The sequence below is a fragment of the Ziziphus jujuba genome, chromosome 5 (assembly GCF_031755915.1).
Source record: "Ziziphus jujuba cultivar Dongzao chromosome 5, ASM3175591v1".
In the NCBI taxonomy this organism is placed as follows: Eukaryota; Viridiplantae; Streptophyta; class Magnoliopsida; order Rosales; family Rhamnaceae; genus Ziziphus; species Ziziphus jujuba.
The window spans coordinates 25,528,740-25,547,621 of NC_083383.1; the positions used below are offsets into that span (position 1 = coordinate 25,528,740).

Consider the following 18,882-nt stretch of genomic DNA (forward strand, 5'->3'; position numbering starts at 1 on the left):
GTTGGTTTGGCATTTTCTCTTCATTCCAATCAAGGAAAATGTATGGGAATCATAATTAATCCTATTTGGCATCCTACATGACATATGGGAGCTGATTTGGAGCCTTTACAAGCTGAAAATTGATCAAAGATAGCTTAGTGGTCAAACTAGTAAACTAGTTTCCTAATTTGAATTTGACTTTTTGTTTTAGGAAACTGTCTTTTATTTTGGTTTTTATTTCCTTATTTGCTAGACAAATCAACTTCAGAAATTTGGAATTTTATTATTTTGATTGTAAATTAATTAATTCCTTTTTCAAAATTAAGAAATTAATTAATACAAATTAGATTAAGAAAGGGTGTGAAATTAAGCAATTTCCTAATCCTTTTAGGGTTTTATTTTGTTCATTTAAAGCCTATGTAAAGGCTTATTTTCAATGAGAAATCACCTAACATATTTTTTAGAAAATTATTTGTGAGAAAGAATTCTTTGTGTTCTTTTTGAACACCTAAAATACCATTAGAGAGTGAGTGTTTTAGTTCGACTTATCAATAGGACATCTATCATCTATTGTAGCTTCTTCATCATATACCAAACTTTTTAATCACAAGTTAATTAGGGGTTAAAGTGGCCATTAAAATTTGAACTTAATTATGATCGGGGCTAATATAATACGGGTTTAGGAGCAAGTCGACCTAGGTTCATATCATCAAGACTACGTTTGACACTAAGTTTTGTCCTCCAATCTTTGTTAAAATCAAGAAGTTAAAGTGGAGACACCCATTCAAGGTTCAAGACAGTGGACAGTGAATAACAATAGCAATCAATTTTAGAGATCTACAGTTCGAGATAGCTTATGTGGTAAGTTTCATGATGGACACTACCAGTAGGATGGATCATGCTTTCATTACATGCAGTCGGAACTCTTTAAAAAGGATTGGCCCTATGGAGGAAATGGTCAGGCTAGAGCTTTAAGATCAGATGCATAATTTCAGCAAACTGATAGGTACATAGTACATGATACATAGACAAGCCAAACTTCAGGAGGTTCTACCAACACTGGACAATGATCTTCATCCACAGCCAGAGGAGGAGGTCAGAGGGGACGACCACTTACTAGAGGCAAGGTACATGCTATGATTAGTTAGGAGGCACAAACCACCAGAACGTTGTGACAGATAAATTATCTATACTTGGTAGTGACAGGATATATTTTATTGGCTCAAGGACCACACACTTTTTGTTTTACGTGAATATATTGCACAAGTTAGGATAACTTCAATTCCTTTGGTGTGTTACCTGAAAAGTTCCACATCCACAAAAGGATCCTTTTGACCTTGTCAAATGTTTAAGAGTAGTTATCTTCGTTGCATGAAAATTAAGATCTTAATATTAGAATTTGGTACAGACAAAGTTTGGTTGATGCATTTCAGTGATCTAATGTGGGACGACTTATGGAGAACTAAGCTGTAAATTTCATAAGTTGGTTTTGTGGCATTTGTTTTTGGATGATGATTTTAGATCTTGGTTTTGATATTTTGTTTCCTTGAAAATTGAGGATTTTATGTCAATGATGTTTTATGAATCTAAGGTGGTTAATATTTTTTATGATAACTTAATCTCCTAAGGAATATGATTTTTGGGGCATAGCTTGAATATAAGAAAGTGATGAATGTTTCCTTATGGTTTGAGGATCTAGTACTAGTTCTTAGTACTTGGTTGTGATATTAGAATTAAGATTAAATTTTTTTTTTTATTGCTTGAGGTATAAATTCTTAGAATTTGTTTGAAATTGGAAGAATTTAAGGTTCCCTCAAGAATGATATTTGAGATTAGGAGATGACTTGGACTTGATCTTTTGGTTTCATATTCTTTAGTATTGACAATCCTAAGGATTTCTTTTAGACTTTATAAGCAATCTAAGGCTCTCCACTGGAATAAGCATGAGAATTTTTCATTTTATGACTTTGATGAATTTGGTTAAAAGAAAGATGTTCGTCGAGGATCATGGATCCTATAATTGCAAGTATTAGGAGTGTAACTAGAGGCGAAAAGAATAATCTCAATTTTAACTTTGTGATATTGGTATTTGGTTTGAGCAAATTGGATTTAAATTCTAAACTTTCCTTTTGATTTTTTCGATGGATTTATGGAAAAATTATGAGTTGTTATTTATACTTCTAGATAGTTAAAGAAGCACGACCTGAATTATCCGACTCATGAATTAGGACTTGCTGTGGTGATTTTTATATTTAAGGCTTGGAGGCACTACTTGTATGGAGTTTCTTGTTGAACCTTTACTGACCATAAGAACTTTAAGTATTTATTTACTCAGAACAAGTTGAATTTAAGGCAAAGGAGATTGATGGAATTGCTTAAGGATTACGATTGTACTACTGAATACCATCCGGACAAGGCAAATGTGGTGGTTGATGCATTAAATAAGAAGTCTACAGGCTCATTGGCTTATGTGCAGATAGTACTACTTCCATTGAGGTTGATTTATGAGAGTTGGATGTTAATTTGTGGATGCATACTTCAGGAGCACTTTTTACTAGCTTCTGATTACGACCGATACTTATGGATTGTGTTCTTGAGGCTCAATTTAAAAACTTTTACTTGATGAGCATGAGACGGAAAGTTAAACAAGACGAAAAGTCATATTTCGCTATTAGAGACAATGGAGCCTTGGTAATTGGTTCTAGGCATTGTTTTCCAGCAATGAAGAGCTAAAAAAGGGATGAAAAGAGACGTTGTTGAATATGTCTCCAAGTGCTTCATTTGCCAACAAATGAAGGTAGAGAGACAAAATTCTTGTGGACATCTACAGCTTTTACCCAAACCAGAATGAAAATCGGAGTGTATTATAATGGATTTTATATTCTAGCTTCCCCCAACAGTTCGGAGACATGATGGTATTTGGGTAATAGTGGATCAGCTCACCAAGTTTGCACATTTCGTACCCATTCCTGAGAGGTTTTCTTCTTAGAAGTTAGTAGATCTCTTTATAAATCATATTGTAAGTTTGCATGGGGTGCCAATATCGATTGTATCTAACAGAGATTCATAGTTCACATCGAGGTTTTGGCGAAGATTAATGAAGGAACTAGGTGTCAAGTTGAATTTGAGCACTGCTTTTCACCCTCAGAATGATGGACAATTTGAGAGGACTATTCAAATCTTGGAGGACATATTGAGATCATGTGTACTATAGTTTAAAGGAAATTGGAATGAGTATCTCCCTTTGGCAGAGTTCACCTATAACAATAGTTATCACTCACGCATTCAGATGTCACCTTATGAGGCATTATATGGGAAACAATGTCGGACACCATTATGTTGGAATGAGACGGGTGAAAGAAAACTTATCGGTCTTGAGATTATACAAGCAATAGTGAACAAGGTCAATATTATACATGCCAAGTTAAAAGCAGCACAAGATAAGCAAAAGAGCTACACAAACGTGCATAGGAAGGATCTAGAGTTCGAGATTGATGACCAGGTGTTCCTGAAACTCTCTCCTTGGAAGGGCATAGTACACTTTGGAAAGCGAAGGAAGCCAAGTTCTCACTACATTGGACCGTATGAGATAGTAGAGATGATAGATCTAGTGGCTTACAGGTTAGGCTTGCTAGAGGAGCTTTCTCGAGTCCATGATGTATTCCACATCTTCATGCTCTGCAAGTATATCTCAGACCCATCGCATGTGTTGGAGACACCAGAGTTTGAGTTTAGGGATAACCTATCCTATGAGAAGCAGCTAATGCAAATTCTAAGTTGGGAAGAGAAAAAAGCTCCGTAATGAGACCATACCCTTAGTGAAGGTTCTTTAGAGAAATAACCTCATCGAGAAGGCGACTTCGGAGCGAGAAGATCAAATGCGGAGTTAGTATCCTCACCTCCTTAAAAACTAAGGTGTGAATTTTATGGACAAAATTTCTTTTAAGGGGTTAGGTTGTAACAACCTGTACAAAAATACCCCTGTTAAACAAGTTTGACCAGGTTTGACCAAGTAGATTGTATGTGGGTCCTAAGTTGACTTTTTTCAATGGCCAATATTTTTTATTTGACTAAGGTACCATTGTGTAGAGCTCATCATTACGATTTCGTAGATTGGTGGCACACCAAATTCTAAGTTACGGATAAAAAGTTATGGTTCTGAGAAATTTTAAGCATTAGTTTTATATTAGTGTCCAAACCAGTCCTAAATTTTTGTCTGTTAGTGACCAAAGGCTCTATATAAGCCTTGGAAAGTGTGTCAAATAAGAGACAAACTCTATAATATATGTTTTGTCCCCCAAACCCCAAGTAATTCCTCCTCAGACCTGTGCATTCGAACTGGGTCGGTTTGAACCCATTTAGTATCCTATCGGGTCACTGCTATTTTTGCCCATTCCGGCCACCCAAAACCTACACGCGCCACACCAAGGGAAAGCCCACACAGTGAACGGTGGGTGGACGTGCCCAGATCGGGCCATGAAATTTCACGATGAGCACATCATTGTATTTCTTATCTCTTGGCTTTCTGTAGATATAAAGTTTGTGAATTTTGGACGTCGTTTGATAATTTTTCTATTTTTGAGCGAATTAGTTAAATATCGATAAATTGGAACTGTGTTTGGACAAAATTAGTTAAATTGGACCAAATTGGAGTTTGATTAGTGAAATTAAATATTATTAGGACCCATTAAAATGTTAGATTTCAAAAGATTAGCCTTTGCATGAAAAGTCCCAATTTTGGATACTGGATCCTAAGGGTACGTAGTATAATTGGACCGTTCGGTGTCCAATTTATGTAATTTTATAGTGGTATAAATTATTTTAATACATTTGATTCATACAAGTTTTTTTAGTTTAGTTATTGGAGCCTGAGAAATATTTTATTATATTACAGGCACCCGAGTTGAGCCTTGAGGCAATCCTTTAAAAGAGCAGGAGTGAGCATCTGCAATACTATGAGTTATTATAATTTTAAAATATTTTGGGCATGTAGTATAATATATATGTATTTTGAGTATGTTATATATACATATTGTTTGATTTAAAGGTTTATTTTATACATATATAAGGATCTGTTTTTACATATCTGTGTTATCATTTTATGTGATGGTTGACAATATTTTAAATGATTTCCAATTTTAATGAGTTTTTAAATGGACTTGTGGTACGGACAAGTTTCAGAGTTAAAGGTAATGGAGCTTTCAATAGCTCATAATGTTTTTCATGTCTCCATGTTTCAGAACTATTTATTAGATCCATCAAATGTATTGGAGAAATAATAAATTCAACTAAGACATGATGTGTCCTTTGAAGAGCAACCAGTGCAAATTTTGGATTGAAAAGAGAAAGTGCTCCACACCAAGACGATTCCATTAATAAATGTCTTGAAGAGAAATCACCAAGTGAAGAAGGTAACTTAAGAATTAAAGGAGCATATGAGTGCTTTGTGTCCTTACTATTTCAATACTAAGGTGCATATTTCGTGGACAAAAATACTTTAAGGTGGAAAATGAAACACATCCCATGAAAATGATAAGTTTTTTAATTTTGATTGGCTTAGATAGGGTTGGCTATATTGAGTGCTTGTACGCCTAAGAGTTGACTTGTATATGATCATATTTTTGCTTTGAGTATTGTAATTTTGTCTAAAATTGTTAATATGAGTTCATAGATTGACAAAATGCCTAATGCCAAGCTATAGTTAGAAAGATATGGTTAAAATTGTTTTAACGAAACTTGGATCATTTACTAGATTACTTGCACTTTGAAATTTGAATATTTTATTATTAAAATTACTTTAAAATTCACAATTTTATTATATTTAAAATTGATACCTTAACTTCTAAAAACCATCATGCGACACAGTGTTATTAATAAAAGATATTAAGGCCTAATTTTTTAAAACACAGCTTTGCGGTCTAGTCCACTAGAGTTAGGAGCCAGTTTCCTTGTTCTATAAGGAAACCATATTGATGAGAATTCACCCGTACCCGTACAACCGACAACTCGCTGGGGTGCAGATCCTATACAGTTGAAGATCTGGCTAATTACTAGGGCACAAGCCAAGAGATTTAAGAAAAACCTGGCTGGTTTCATACAAGGAGTTATCAATTTACAAAAGGGTTTGACAATACCCGAAGATTCAAAGCATGTTTTAAACATCCAAATGGTGGAGGCCAATATGGACCCGAATAGTTGTTTTATTACATTTATGGACTCTGGGTAGCAAAGAATGGGTTCAAAAATTTTTGAATTCAATTAATATCACTAAGAGATCATGGAATCAATACAAGGCAGAAGCAAAAGCAATCAAAATGGTCATTTGTGCATGGAAGTCTTTTCTAGCTGAAATTGCATGTTTTGCAGCTGACTTTTCTATATTTTGTTGATCAAGCATTATGGGTTCAAAAATTTTTGAATTCAATTAATATCACTAAGAGATCATGGAATCAATACAAGGCAGAAGCAAAAGCAATCAAAATGGTCATTTGTGCATGGAAGTCTTTTCTAGCTGAAATTGCATGTTTTGCAGCTGACTTTTCTATATTTTGTTGATCAACCATTTTCTCTTTGTTCCAATCAAGGGAAACATATGGGAATCAATATTAATCATATTTGGCATCCTACATGGCATATGAGAGCTTATTTGGGGCTTAAATTAGTCATTAATTGGTCAAAGACAGCTCAATTGACAAACTAGTCAACTAGTTTCCTAATTTGTGTTTGACTTTTGAAACTTTTTTTTTTTTACTTAATTATTTTGCTGGACAAGTTAACTTAGGAAAGTTATTATTTTTTTAATTTCAATTGTAAATTAATTAATTCCTAATTTAAAATAAGAAATTAATTAATCCAAATAGGTTTAGGAAAGCTTGTGAATTTCGGCCACACTTATTGTTTGCTTATTGTTGGCCGAATTCAACTTTTGTTTTTAGGGTTTATTGTTTTATGAATTTAGCCTATTTAAGAGCTTATTTTTCAATGAGAATACAGCTTACATATTATACAGAAAATTATTTATGAAAAATAATTCTCTTTGATCTCATTGAACACCTAAAACACCATTAGAGAGTGAGTGATTTAGTTTGACTTATCCATAGGACATCCATCACTTATTGTGGCGTCTTCATCATACCAAGGTTTCTAATTACAATTTGATTAAGGGCTAAGGTCGCCATTTAAATTTGAATTTAATTGTAATCCAGACTAATATAATACGAGTTTAGGAGCAAGTCGACCTAGGTTTTTATCACATACGCCAAAAGTTTATAATATCGCATTATACACTTCAATCTAGGTATGTCTAAACTACTAACCCTATGAACTCTTTGGCATCCAAAAGCACTATCTGACTTGAGTGTTGAATTGTTTTTAGGCCCAAAGATATTAACTCATTTTCATTGTTTGTAGGTTCCCCTTAATTACAAACAAAACACAGTGGTTTACTATAGTTCATAATTTTGTTGAAATGTTTTAGGGGATGATTTAAAAACATAGGATCTCTGATCCAAGCTACTTTTGGATACCAAATGTAGGCTAAAGACTAAAAATGTCCAATTTTGTTCTAATCTAGCCTGCCAAGCATGACTAATGACCGATTTGTGTTGTCTTGCATCCTTCAACGTTTACAAGTGTTACAATCAATCCCCTTAAAGTCCAGCATCCTCGCTATCACTTCTAATATGATATTTAGGCTTCTAATACCATTATGTCACAATCTTGGACTTATAACCCAACTCCACTAATATGATATTGCATGCTTTAGCCCAATCCACATGGTAATATTTTGGCCCAAACCCCATTGGCTTGCTTGATAAACCTTATATCAGTGAGAGAACGCCTATACCTATATGTCACTTCACCAACTTCTTTCGAGTAATGTGCGAGTGTTATGGTTTTGCCCTTTCTTACCTTACATCCTTCAGGGGTCATGTAATAGCCTAACCTAAAGAAATGCTTCAAATAATTTTTGACCAGGATTGACCAGAGTTTACTGGGTTAATCGAGCAAGCCCCACAGTTGACGTTTTAGTATAGTTAGAGTTTCATTTTGACCAGGGTATCATTGTGAAGAACACTTCATCATAAGCCCATAAACGAGTGGCACACTAGATTCTGAGCTAGGATTGAGGAGTTATAGTTAGAAAAAGATTTGATTCGGATTAACTAAGTGCGGCCCAAGGTTGACCTTTTATTCGATCAAGGTTTGGTGTTGACCAGTATACCATTGCATAATGCTCCTTAATACAAGTCTGTAAACTGGTAGCACGCTTAATTTGGAGTTACAGTTGGAAAGTTATAACTTCTATAGTTATAAATTCCTAAAGTCTTATAATCATTTTATTAATATCGGTCTCTAGGTACTTTTTATTGAAAAGTGTGTAAAGGGATGTTTGAAAATATTCCTGACAAGTGCCATGTGTCACCAATATACATGTGCCACATGTCCAACCTCCTTTTATTTTTCTCTTTCTTTTTCTTTTTCTTTTTTTTTTCTCTTTCTTTTTCTCTCTCTCCTTCGCCTTCGATATCTTCACTCTCTGTCTCTCTCCCCCTCCCTTCCCTGTCTCCCTAGGTTCTGAGCAAATTAATCCCTATTCCAGCTCCACCCATCTACACACACCTACTCCCTTTTTTACCCATGAAATTTCGAGCAAGATCCTAATTTTTAGGCCAAGCCATCACTGGTCACGTTGGGATCAACCTTTCAAAGTCAATGGCAGCAATTTTCCATTTGTTGGTGATTTTGCCAAATTTCAACGAACTCTGACCTACCCATACACCTATTCCACCATTTTTAGACCCTTGAGTGCGATTTTGACCTTTATTTAGCTCAATTATTTGTCCTTTTAAAGATACAAAGACTTGAACTTTGGTCATGGTTTTCCCATCAAAATCTGGCCACCACCAATAAGATAAGAAAACTTAAGCTAATTATTTCTAATTCTTATCTCTTAAGCTTTCATTTAGTATATAATTTGTTAATTATGGTTGAATGTTTAAAATTTTACTATTTTTTAGCTAAGCTATAAATACTGTGAAATTAGATTGTGTTTGGAGATATTTCTAATAGCAATTTTATTAAATTTAAGTTCCTATCAATTAGGTTGAGTTAGTAGAATGTTTAATTTAAGAAAAATTGAGCATAAACCTATGACTAACCTTGTGGTGAAGCAAGAATAAGCAACATCAGTACTATAAGTGATATATGTTATTTAAGTTCATTTTTGAAATATAAAATATTTATAACAAATATTTGATTAGTTATGGTGTTTATTACTAATAAGATGTGTAAATGCATCTTCATGGAATTTTTATTTTTATTTTTTGTAAATATATTATTGTGTTTAATGCTGATTATTTTATAAAGTTTAGATTTAGCATGTTTTTTATATCAGTAAATATGTTTTGTGAATCACTGTAAATTGAAAATGGATATGTTTATGTTTAATTAGTTTTATTTATTAGTTTGATTTTAAATTCTAAAATATGATTTTTAAGACTGGTTTAAAAGTGGTTCTGCTCTTTTCTAAAGTCAATTGTCTATAATTGAATATTTAATTATTATTATTTTCACTTTGAATTCTTAATGTGGCTTTTCCCAACTATATCTATATATACATATATATATATATATGTGTGTGTGTGTGTGTGTGTGTGTGTGAATATGTACAAGTTACTTATGGGTGATCGATATGTCATTAATATACATATATATATATATATATATATATATGTGTGTGTGTGTGTGTTATGTATAAGTTACTTATGGGTGATTGATATGTCATTGAGACTTACAAAGTACTTACTATTAAACCTGATTTTAATATGGCATTTGTGCATTGTTAGATTATATATATATATATATATATACATATATGTGTATGTGCATACGTGTAATTGTGAATTTGCAAAATTAATTGGTTGTATTTATTATTTGGGTTGGCTTTGGAGTTAAGTAGCATTATTATTTACACATGCATACATATATACATACATATAGATATATATATATATATATATGCATGTATAGAGGTCATCTATAATGTGGACGTCAGCATTTTAGTATGGTACAAACCTTTTCAAAGACGATGGTTTTTTCAAAATGATCATCAATACTATATACAAAGACGATGGTTTCTTAAAAAACCATCATCCACCATAATAAGATGCGGATGTCCACACCATAATAAGATGTAGACCATAACAAGATGTGGATATCTGCACCATGATAAGATGCGGACATTCGCACTATAGAATTTCATTATATGTATATATATGTATATATGTATACGTAAAAAGTTTAAGTGACTCGACTTGATTATTTCACTCTCTTTATATATATATATATATATACATACACATATACAAGTATGTTATTTAGGTGAGAGTGGTATATTTTAAAATTACAATTTCGAATTGTAGACTGTTTAATATAAATTTTAGATTTTTCACCGATGTATATAAGTATATGATGACTTATGAAATTTTTATCTGTTAAATTGTTTATGTTTCAAAATATTATTTAATTTATTTAATTGTTTTAATGCTATTTGAGACTTGATATTCTCATTTCTAAATTCTATTCATTAGTGAATTACTTATGATTCGGGGTATTATATTGCTGATAATTTTGGATATGGTTTGGAAATGGGTTTATAAGAATTGATACTTTGATGCTATTATGATTAACCATGGTATGTATATATATATATATATATCTATTCTTAGATTATGTACATATATTTGTGTATATATATGTATATATAATTAGGAATTTGCAAGATTATTTGATAATATTCAATCATATTTATTTTTAAATTTTATTTTATTATATTTATTTATTTGTTTGTTTTAAAATGGAATTGAAATTTTGTATTTTTATATCATTATATATATTTGTGATTATTTCATTTTTCAAATGCACTATATAGTACGGGTGAACTCAGTAGGCGTATGATATTGATATTATCACGCAGGTTATATCAGCCATTCCTTCGTGAGTTGTGATAAGTAATGATGGATAGGTATTCTACAGTGTTGGTATAAGTCATCCTCCTCATGGTCAAAGAGCAAAAGATTAAGTCATTCCTATAAGAGCTAAAAAGAATGAAGGTAGGCAGGTATTTTGCAGTGATAGTATTAGCCATCCTCCCCTTAATTATAGGTTGGCAGGATATTTAGCACCAGCAGCTTTGGGACACTAAAGGTGTCGAGTGCAATTTTCTTTTTCTTCCCCTTTCTGTCAAGTGGTCCTTGGGACACAAGCATTATTTGATAGTACTAGTACATCGTACAGTGCATCAGATATATTTTTATATATTTTGTATTAGGTTACAACAGTACCATGGCAATGACTCAATTATGTCAACAGACAATTAGATATGAACTTTGTCTACCGGTTGTCTATTATCATATTTCTGTCGCTTACAAAATCAACAGGTTAGATGGCTATTATAGACAACCATCTATGACTGTACTGGTAGTAATATACCTATGAATCATTGATATTATGGGACTGTGTACTAGTAAATTATATGGTACATTAGATGATTTTCAGTTTTAGTTGATATACTTTTACATGGATTATAAATGGTTTTAATGTTTTATACTTATAGATTTATTCATTCTCTTAATTAATGTTTCTTTTTAAATAGTCTTAAACATCAGAGTTTAGTTATTTTATTATAACATTACTATTATTATTATTATTGTTGTTGTTGTTGTTGCTGTTGTCATCATCATCATCACCATCATCATTAGTAATATTTGCATGAGTCTTCTGTTTATTCTAATTAATGATTTTTTGGATTTAAAAATGCATGTATAACCTAGTTAAGTAGTGAGAAAGTTCGAATAATAATGGTGATAGATATCTAGGTCAACCTATGGGAAGGTATTTTAGCCTTCAAGTAAGTATCATAACCTTTGGACAAGTATTTCAGCCTTCAAACAAAAATTGCAACCTTCAAGCAGGTATCTGAGTCTTCTGACAGATAAATCGGCTTAGAAATAAGCTAGTCAGGACCTTCGGAGAATTGTATACATATTTTTATATAAATAAAATATATGTATTTACATTGGTTTTGGACATTAAGATGTTACTAGAATTACTGTCACTATTGTTATCTTTATTATTATAGTTATAAATAAATCATCGCTACTAATATTATGGACCCTAGATTATGCATATAGTTTTTATATTTATGTTTATATGTTGGTAAATATTTATGAAGTGTTATAAATTTTTGAAATTATAGTAAGTGGAAGGTATGGATGACTATAAATTTATAAAAATATATTTCCTGTGCAGGGTTAAAATTTGGAAAAGTTATTTTAAAAAGAAAATGATACTGAATTTTCTATAAAAAATTTTATGGAGTTTTCCTCTAACCGGCCATCCTAAAATTTCCATAAAGAACTTCAGAAGGGATCCTGACAGCTCACTTGTCTTATATAATGTTTATTGACTAGCCAAGCCGATTAAAGCTTAGATTTAGGAGTTTTGTTAATTTTGAAAGACAGTGAACTCAAATTATCACTACATTCAATTAAAAAAAAAAAAATGAAACATATATTTGGCTCATCACGCTTGCCCCATGTGACATGTACATGGCCTCTTTTAACATTGAATACAGTTAGATCAAATATATATATATATATATATATAATATTTCTAAAATAATTCTATTATCCATATTATCTTTCAACTTTTATCAAACTTGTCCAATAAAAAACTTGACTTGGATTTATTTTATTTATATAAATAATCAATTTCGACAGCAGCCGATCCTTTAAACAAAAAAAAAAAAAAAACAAAAAAAAAAATTGCTACAACACTAGCCAATCTATTTTACCAAATTCTTAGAAAAAGAAAATGTTGAAAGGTGAAACTAATACTACGGTGAAATTCAAGGGGAAATTTATTAAAGAAAAAGGTTTTAAAATACAAATTGAAATTTAAATTAAGAGGTGTATTTTTGTAAGTTTATTCTAAATAAAAATAATATAATACCATCGTTTGGCTCAAATTTATAGGAGGAAGTGCACTTTCGTACATTTTAATGTCCTCTTTTCGCGGGTGAACCTCAACGCATAGGCCGTACCTTTTTTGGACATCATTTCGAATCTTAAATTTGAAACGCATACTATTTTCACTGAGTACCACCATATATTATTATATATACTAGTAATGATTGTCATTATTTTATATAATAATAGATTTAATTTTTTAATTTATATATATATATATATAGAATTTATTATCAGGTAGATTATTTTTAATGATATATATTTATGTGGATCCATTGTCATATAAAATAATAACAATTATCATTAATAACAAATATTATTTTTCATTTTTAGTATAATGTATAGGTATTGCTTATTTATTCATAATTAAATTCTACTGCTTTTCATCATATTAAAATTTAAAAAAAAAAAAAAAAAACACCATGTCATGGCTTATTAGACAAAACAAACGAAAAAAGAAAAATTCATATCTCAATCAATGTGACTTGATGGTGTACATCGCTTATGGGACATTTTTATATATCCATTCACAATCTGTATTAGGGCAGTCCATTTCGCACGTTGCGTCTTCCTTAGTCATTAATTACCAACCAAAAAAAAAAAAAAAAAAAAAGGAAAAGTCTTCCCTAGTCCTTTAAATTTTGAAACAAAATAACTTACATAAATTAGACCAAAAAATAAAAAATAAAAAATAGATTAAAAACTTATTTATTTTTATTTTTAATATAATCTTTTTTTGGTTTGGGCACAAAAAATAATTTTTAATTTTTGATCTAATAAAATTATTTTTATTAGATCCAAAATTCCAATTCTATTTTAAATTTTACTTTTTCATTAAATTTAAATATAAAAAAGGAATAGATACAATTTTTTTTCAATAAAACAACATAAATATAAAATAAAATAATAGATTTATATTTTTAATTTTTTAAATATTTTTATTTTTGAAAATTAAATTTTGATGTCATGCCAATATCATCATTATTAATTTTAATGGTACTATTATTTCATGATTTGAAACTATATTGAAACTTTAGAGCCAAATTACTAAAATTGAAACTTTAGGGCTGAAATCATGTAAAATTATAGACTTTAAGATATTAAGGTACAATTTTTCTTATATATTTATAGTTGGATTTAATATCAGTTCCTCTTCTATAGTAGTTATTAGATCACATTAAATATTATGATTTAAAATTTAAAAATAATTGTTTATATTTAGATTAAATGACATACTAAAATGGTATTTAAGAAAAATGAATCTTGTTGAGATTAGCTAATTAGTAATATAAATTTAAATATTAATTTTTGATAAGATCTATTGGTTAAAAAAATGAAATTATAATATTAAAAACTTGATTTAAACTTGATTATATATATATATATATATAATATCGTAATCATAGTTAATATTTGGTTCCAACCTTTGCATAATTTTAAAGTACAATAAGGAGCATCCTTTAACACAATCATATTAATTCCTACACTATATTGGCCAATTGTTTGATATTAATAGGATAAACTTCAGTTTTGAGAGGAGACAAGAAAGCCTTTGTTGCTATTTGGATATTTACAGCTTCACTTGGATGCAACCCATCGAAGTAGACATGGTTCCTCCTATTTTCACATGCTTGCCCTCCTCTTTTGCATAACACTCCATTTCCACCTTCACTCAATGAAGGTACTTCACAACAGGGCCTACTGGCTTCCTCAAAACCTACAAACCATCAACTTTTTTAGTCAGTATTTAAAAATCAGACCAATATATATATAAATATATAATTCTTTACCAATCAATAAATCAATGTCTCATGACTTTGATATTCAAGTTTTTTTGTTTTGCTGAGTAAATATTAAATATATATATATATTAATGTGTGTATATATATATAGCATATGCCTGGTTCAATGTATGACACCAAGCAATAGAATCAACTATATATATATGTAGCAAAGCACATAAGGTGAGTCGATTGCTATCTAAAATGTAATAAACAAATTTGATAATTATAATATTATTGTACAAAAATAATCCATTGAAAAAGTGTTGGTAGTTTAGAGAGCGATTCAACTTTAAACTGTATTTATATATTTGTGTATGAATTGTACTCCTAAATGATAAATAAAATTTAACATTTTTTCATCTTTTTATACATATAAAGTTCTAAAGGCAAGTATCCCTCAGATCCTGAAGGAGGAATAGTCAAGATAGTGAAATGGGCTAGACCAGAAACATGGATGAACAGGGCTTGCATTTGCAAGCATCCCTAACATTACGATGGTGGAAAAGTTTAGAACAATGAAATTGGCTATCCCAGATAGGGTCAAAAAGGCTTCCGTCCAAGGCCGAAAAGAGGTAATAGCGAAGGAAAACCCATGTGACAATATTTTTATATATTAGGAATCCTACTACTTTCTCAAATAATAGATTAATAGAGTACCAAGCCATTTGGCTGTAAGCCCCTTACCACTTGACCACAACCATTGATGATCGCTAATTTGTCACTTTTAAGTTCAATGTAAATATTGAAATCATTTGCATTACAAAAATGTTATTTTTCACTATTCATAATGAACATTATTGAAATATACGTGTCTATCAAATAATTTAACTGGCTACTCCCTTAAACTTATTTTTTCATATTAAATTTTTAATATAAAAAATAAAAAATACAGCTAATTAACAATTGTCATATCAACAAATGGATTTCAACATGATAAATAAAAAAAAAATATTATTTATCATCGTTGATAAATAATTAATTATAGAATCTACATGTTACATGTTAATTTAAATGATTGTTATTAAATGATTTATTTTTAAAATTTTAATATAAAAATATTAAAATTAAATATCTTAATTAAAATTTATGATATAAAATAGTAATTATTAAGTGACAAATAACAAAATTTTAAATGGGATAGTAAAAGACTTTGCGTTAATACACAAGTTTGTAACTTATAATGAAAAGTATATTGTTCCTATAGGTGTACCTAATTGATCTATATAAATGTGGACATAGATATATAGATATAGGATATATATATATATATATATATATTATAATATACAAGAGCAGTAGGTAGGTAAGTTAAGTAAATACCTTGAGAGGATGGATTTTGTAGGATATCATTGAGGATTTGGTAAGAGTTGACAAAAACAAGAGTGGAAAAGGGCATTTCTTGTTTGCTTGAATCCACAAATGACATCAATTGGCGGTTGAAGAGTTGTGCTGCTCGGTTCATTTCTTCTACGCAACCACTTTGCGTTGGTTTGTTTATTTTAATCATGGGACTACACCCAATTGGATTTATGGATATCACTATAAATGTTCTACCTCCCAAACTGTACAACCTCTTCATCACCAAAATAAAAAATCAAGAAAAAATTCTTTTAGAAATTAAAGTGACTAATAATGGAAATGTAAAATTACATATAGTCACAATTCTTTTGATGCCTTTCTTTATAAAGATACATAAAAGCTTGTTATGGGCAGTTCTGCTTTTCTGCACAGATCTTTCTAACTAGCTAGTGTGCTATCTTTTTAATTAATTATACAAATTCTAACCATATATAACAAGAAAAAAAAAAAAAAAAGAAAGATTATTGTAGGCAAACTCTAAAACAGTGTGATCAAGTATTTTTTTTGTTTTCACTTAATCTGAGTTGATAATATACATTATCTGATTTTTCTTCATTTATTATGGTAGGTAATATGGATTCGAATATTTATGTTTGTAATATCAATTTCATATTTCTAGCTCTTCCTTCTTTTGTATGTATGAAGAGGCGATGCATTTACCAAAATATATGTGAAGAGGTGATGCATGCCAAACTTTATACATATGAACTTTGCCAAGTTATTTATACATGCTTTATTAAATAATATATATGGGATCTTTAGAAGGGTTGCACCAAAAAAATGGGATCCTTATATGGCCTATTTAAAAAATTTTCTTCTTTTCCCGATGCAAAGATTCGTTAGGTCACCGATCAATATAAAAAAAGATATGGTAATGCATGAAATCTACATGGAGATTACCTAGCAACCATGGCCATAATTAATGCTACATATACATCATGCAGTCCTGGTTTCTGTAAACCCTGTAGTACTTATCACTATCAGTAGTCTGACTCCATTGTTTGGTTCCTGAGTCAAACTTTTCCTGATATATAGATCCCTCTAAATATTTTGAATTTTAATTTAGACTAACTATATTTTACTCTAAAAACGTTAAAAGATTTAAAAAAAAAAAAAATGGCCAGACACAATATAAATGCACACACCTTGATCTTTTGGGATAAAGTGAGTGTCAGATTGGCAGTGAAAGCTTCAAGACTTGTATTGCCGTTGGGGTTCAGAAAGTAGTTGAATGAGTAATCGTTACCTCCAGTTCCAACCACAAACAAATATTGTGGTAGTGATTGGGCACTTTTGCAACCCAACTGAGCTTCTAATTCTGGCAATGTTACTTCCTCAAAGTTTCTCATTTGTTCATTCAAAGTTATCACATTTCCCTGAAATTAATATTGAAAAGTAAGCATATTAATAACTTAGATAGCCCTTTTTAATATAAATATATATATATATATATATATATAGTGCTTTTTTGGTCCAGGAAACCTGAATAGATTTTTATCAAAGATTTATCCTATTGCTTTTCATTACCTTATTATAAATAATAGGGAGGTTTCTATATAAAAAAATTTGTCTAAAATTTTCTGAAATAAGAAAACTTTTGTACATATATTTTGGTTATATTTGTTTTACATATTCATGGCCAACCGCATCAGAATTATATGAAATTCAGAATGATGTGTCCTATAAATTACATGCAATCAAATATTATATATTAGTATTTGTTTAATCTAAGGTAAGATGGATGATCTAAGCTCATAAGTCACATAAAACAAACTACTACAAGGACTAATTATATTAGGAGCTTGGGTTTTCTCACCGCTATTAAACCGGTGCTGTCTAGTATACCGGAAGCAGCCGAAGCGAAATTGACACCATGGATGATTTTACTTCCTCTAGTTAAGGGATCAGCAAATCTTGGAATAAAAGGAAGCATTAGCCTTTCACATAAAAGGTCAATGACATTCTTTCCATTTGTAAATCTTCCGGTCGGTCCAAAAGGAAAATCAATACCATATGGAAAGTAGTTGGCTTTGGCCGAATTGTCTAGTATGAAATTGTTGTTGCCGTTGTCGACTAGAGAGCTTCCGAACACAAACATGCCTTTGATTTGATCTACTCCATTATTGTTGCTACAACAGCAATTGTAAGGGAAAAAGCATAGGAAGAGGGAGAGAAACAATAAAAATAGAGGTATAAAAGATGAATTTTCTCTAGCCATTGAGCTAGTGATAAGCTGATCAGCTGGTTGTATATATGAGTTTGAAGTACTCCACAATTTTGAATGGCTGATTCAGTCAGAAATACTATATAAGGATAGTTCATTTATAGGGGAAAATGTTTCAAAGTCTTACAAGTTTTCAAAAGGAGAAGCCTCCTTTAACAAAATAATTAATATTATTATCATTTGGACAAGATATATTTCAAACCCATGCAGTGGATCTATTTCTTAAACTACATCTTTGGCACGCATGATAAATGCACAATATAATAAGTACCAAGTGGCCACTCAAAGAAAAAGAATAAAAATTAAATAAAAAAGTATCAAGTGGAATTATTGTGATGTTAGTCACTAGGCATGCCCTCATGTAAGGCACGTGGCAATGTCATTCAATAATGGTGGTATGTCACTTTTCTTTTTTTCTTTTTTCCGAAAAACAAAAGAAATTCATTTAATGTTATTCAATAAGGTTGGTATCTCATTAAATTTATGACTATCCCTAACCATTAAT

General features: G+C 30.6%; 2 protein-coding genes across 2 annotated transcripts; one reads left to right on the top strand and one right to left on the bottom strand.

The window, feature by feature from the left end:
- The first annotated feature begins 3,076 nt into the window (after positions 1-3,076).
- On the top strand, positions 3,077-3,781 carry LOC132803783 (uncharacterized). The gene is made up of 2 exons (XM_060817306.1): positions 3,077-3,184; positions 3,269-3,781. Exons 1-2 carry the CDS (start codon positions 3,077-3,079, stop codon positions 3,779-3,781), a joined length of 621 nt encoding a protein of 206 aa, XP_060673289.1.
- A 10,616-nt stretch (positions 3,782-14,397) lies between these two features.
- Positions 14,398-18,501, bottom strand: LOC107421468 (GDSL esterase/lipase At1g29670). Its single transcript, XM_016030720.4, has 4 exons — positions 17,970-18,501; positions 17,299-17,529; positions 16,115-16,367; positions 14,398-14,727 (listed from the first exon to the last, which is right to left on the bottom strand). Exons 1-4 carry the CDS (start codon positions 18,369-18,371, stop codon positions 14,492-14,494), a joined length of 1,122 nt encoding a protein of 373 aa, XP_015886206.3. The 5' UTR covers positions 18,372-18,501; the 3' UTR covers positions 14,398-14,491.
- Between the last annotated feature and the right edge of the window lie 381 nt (positions 18,502-18,882).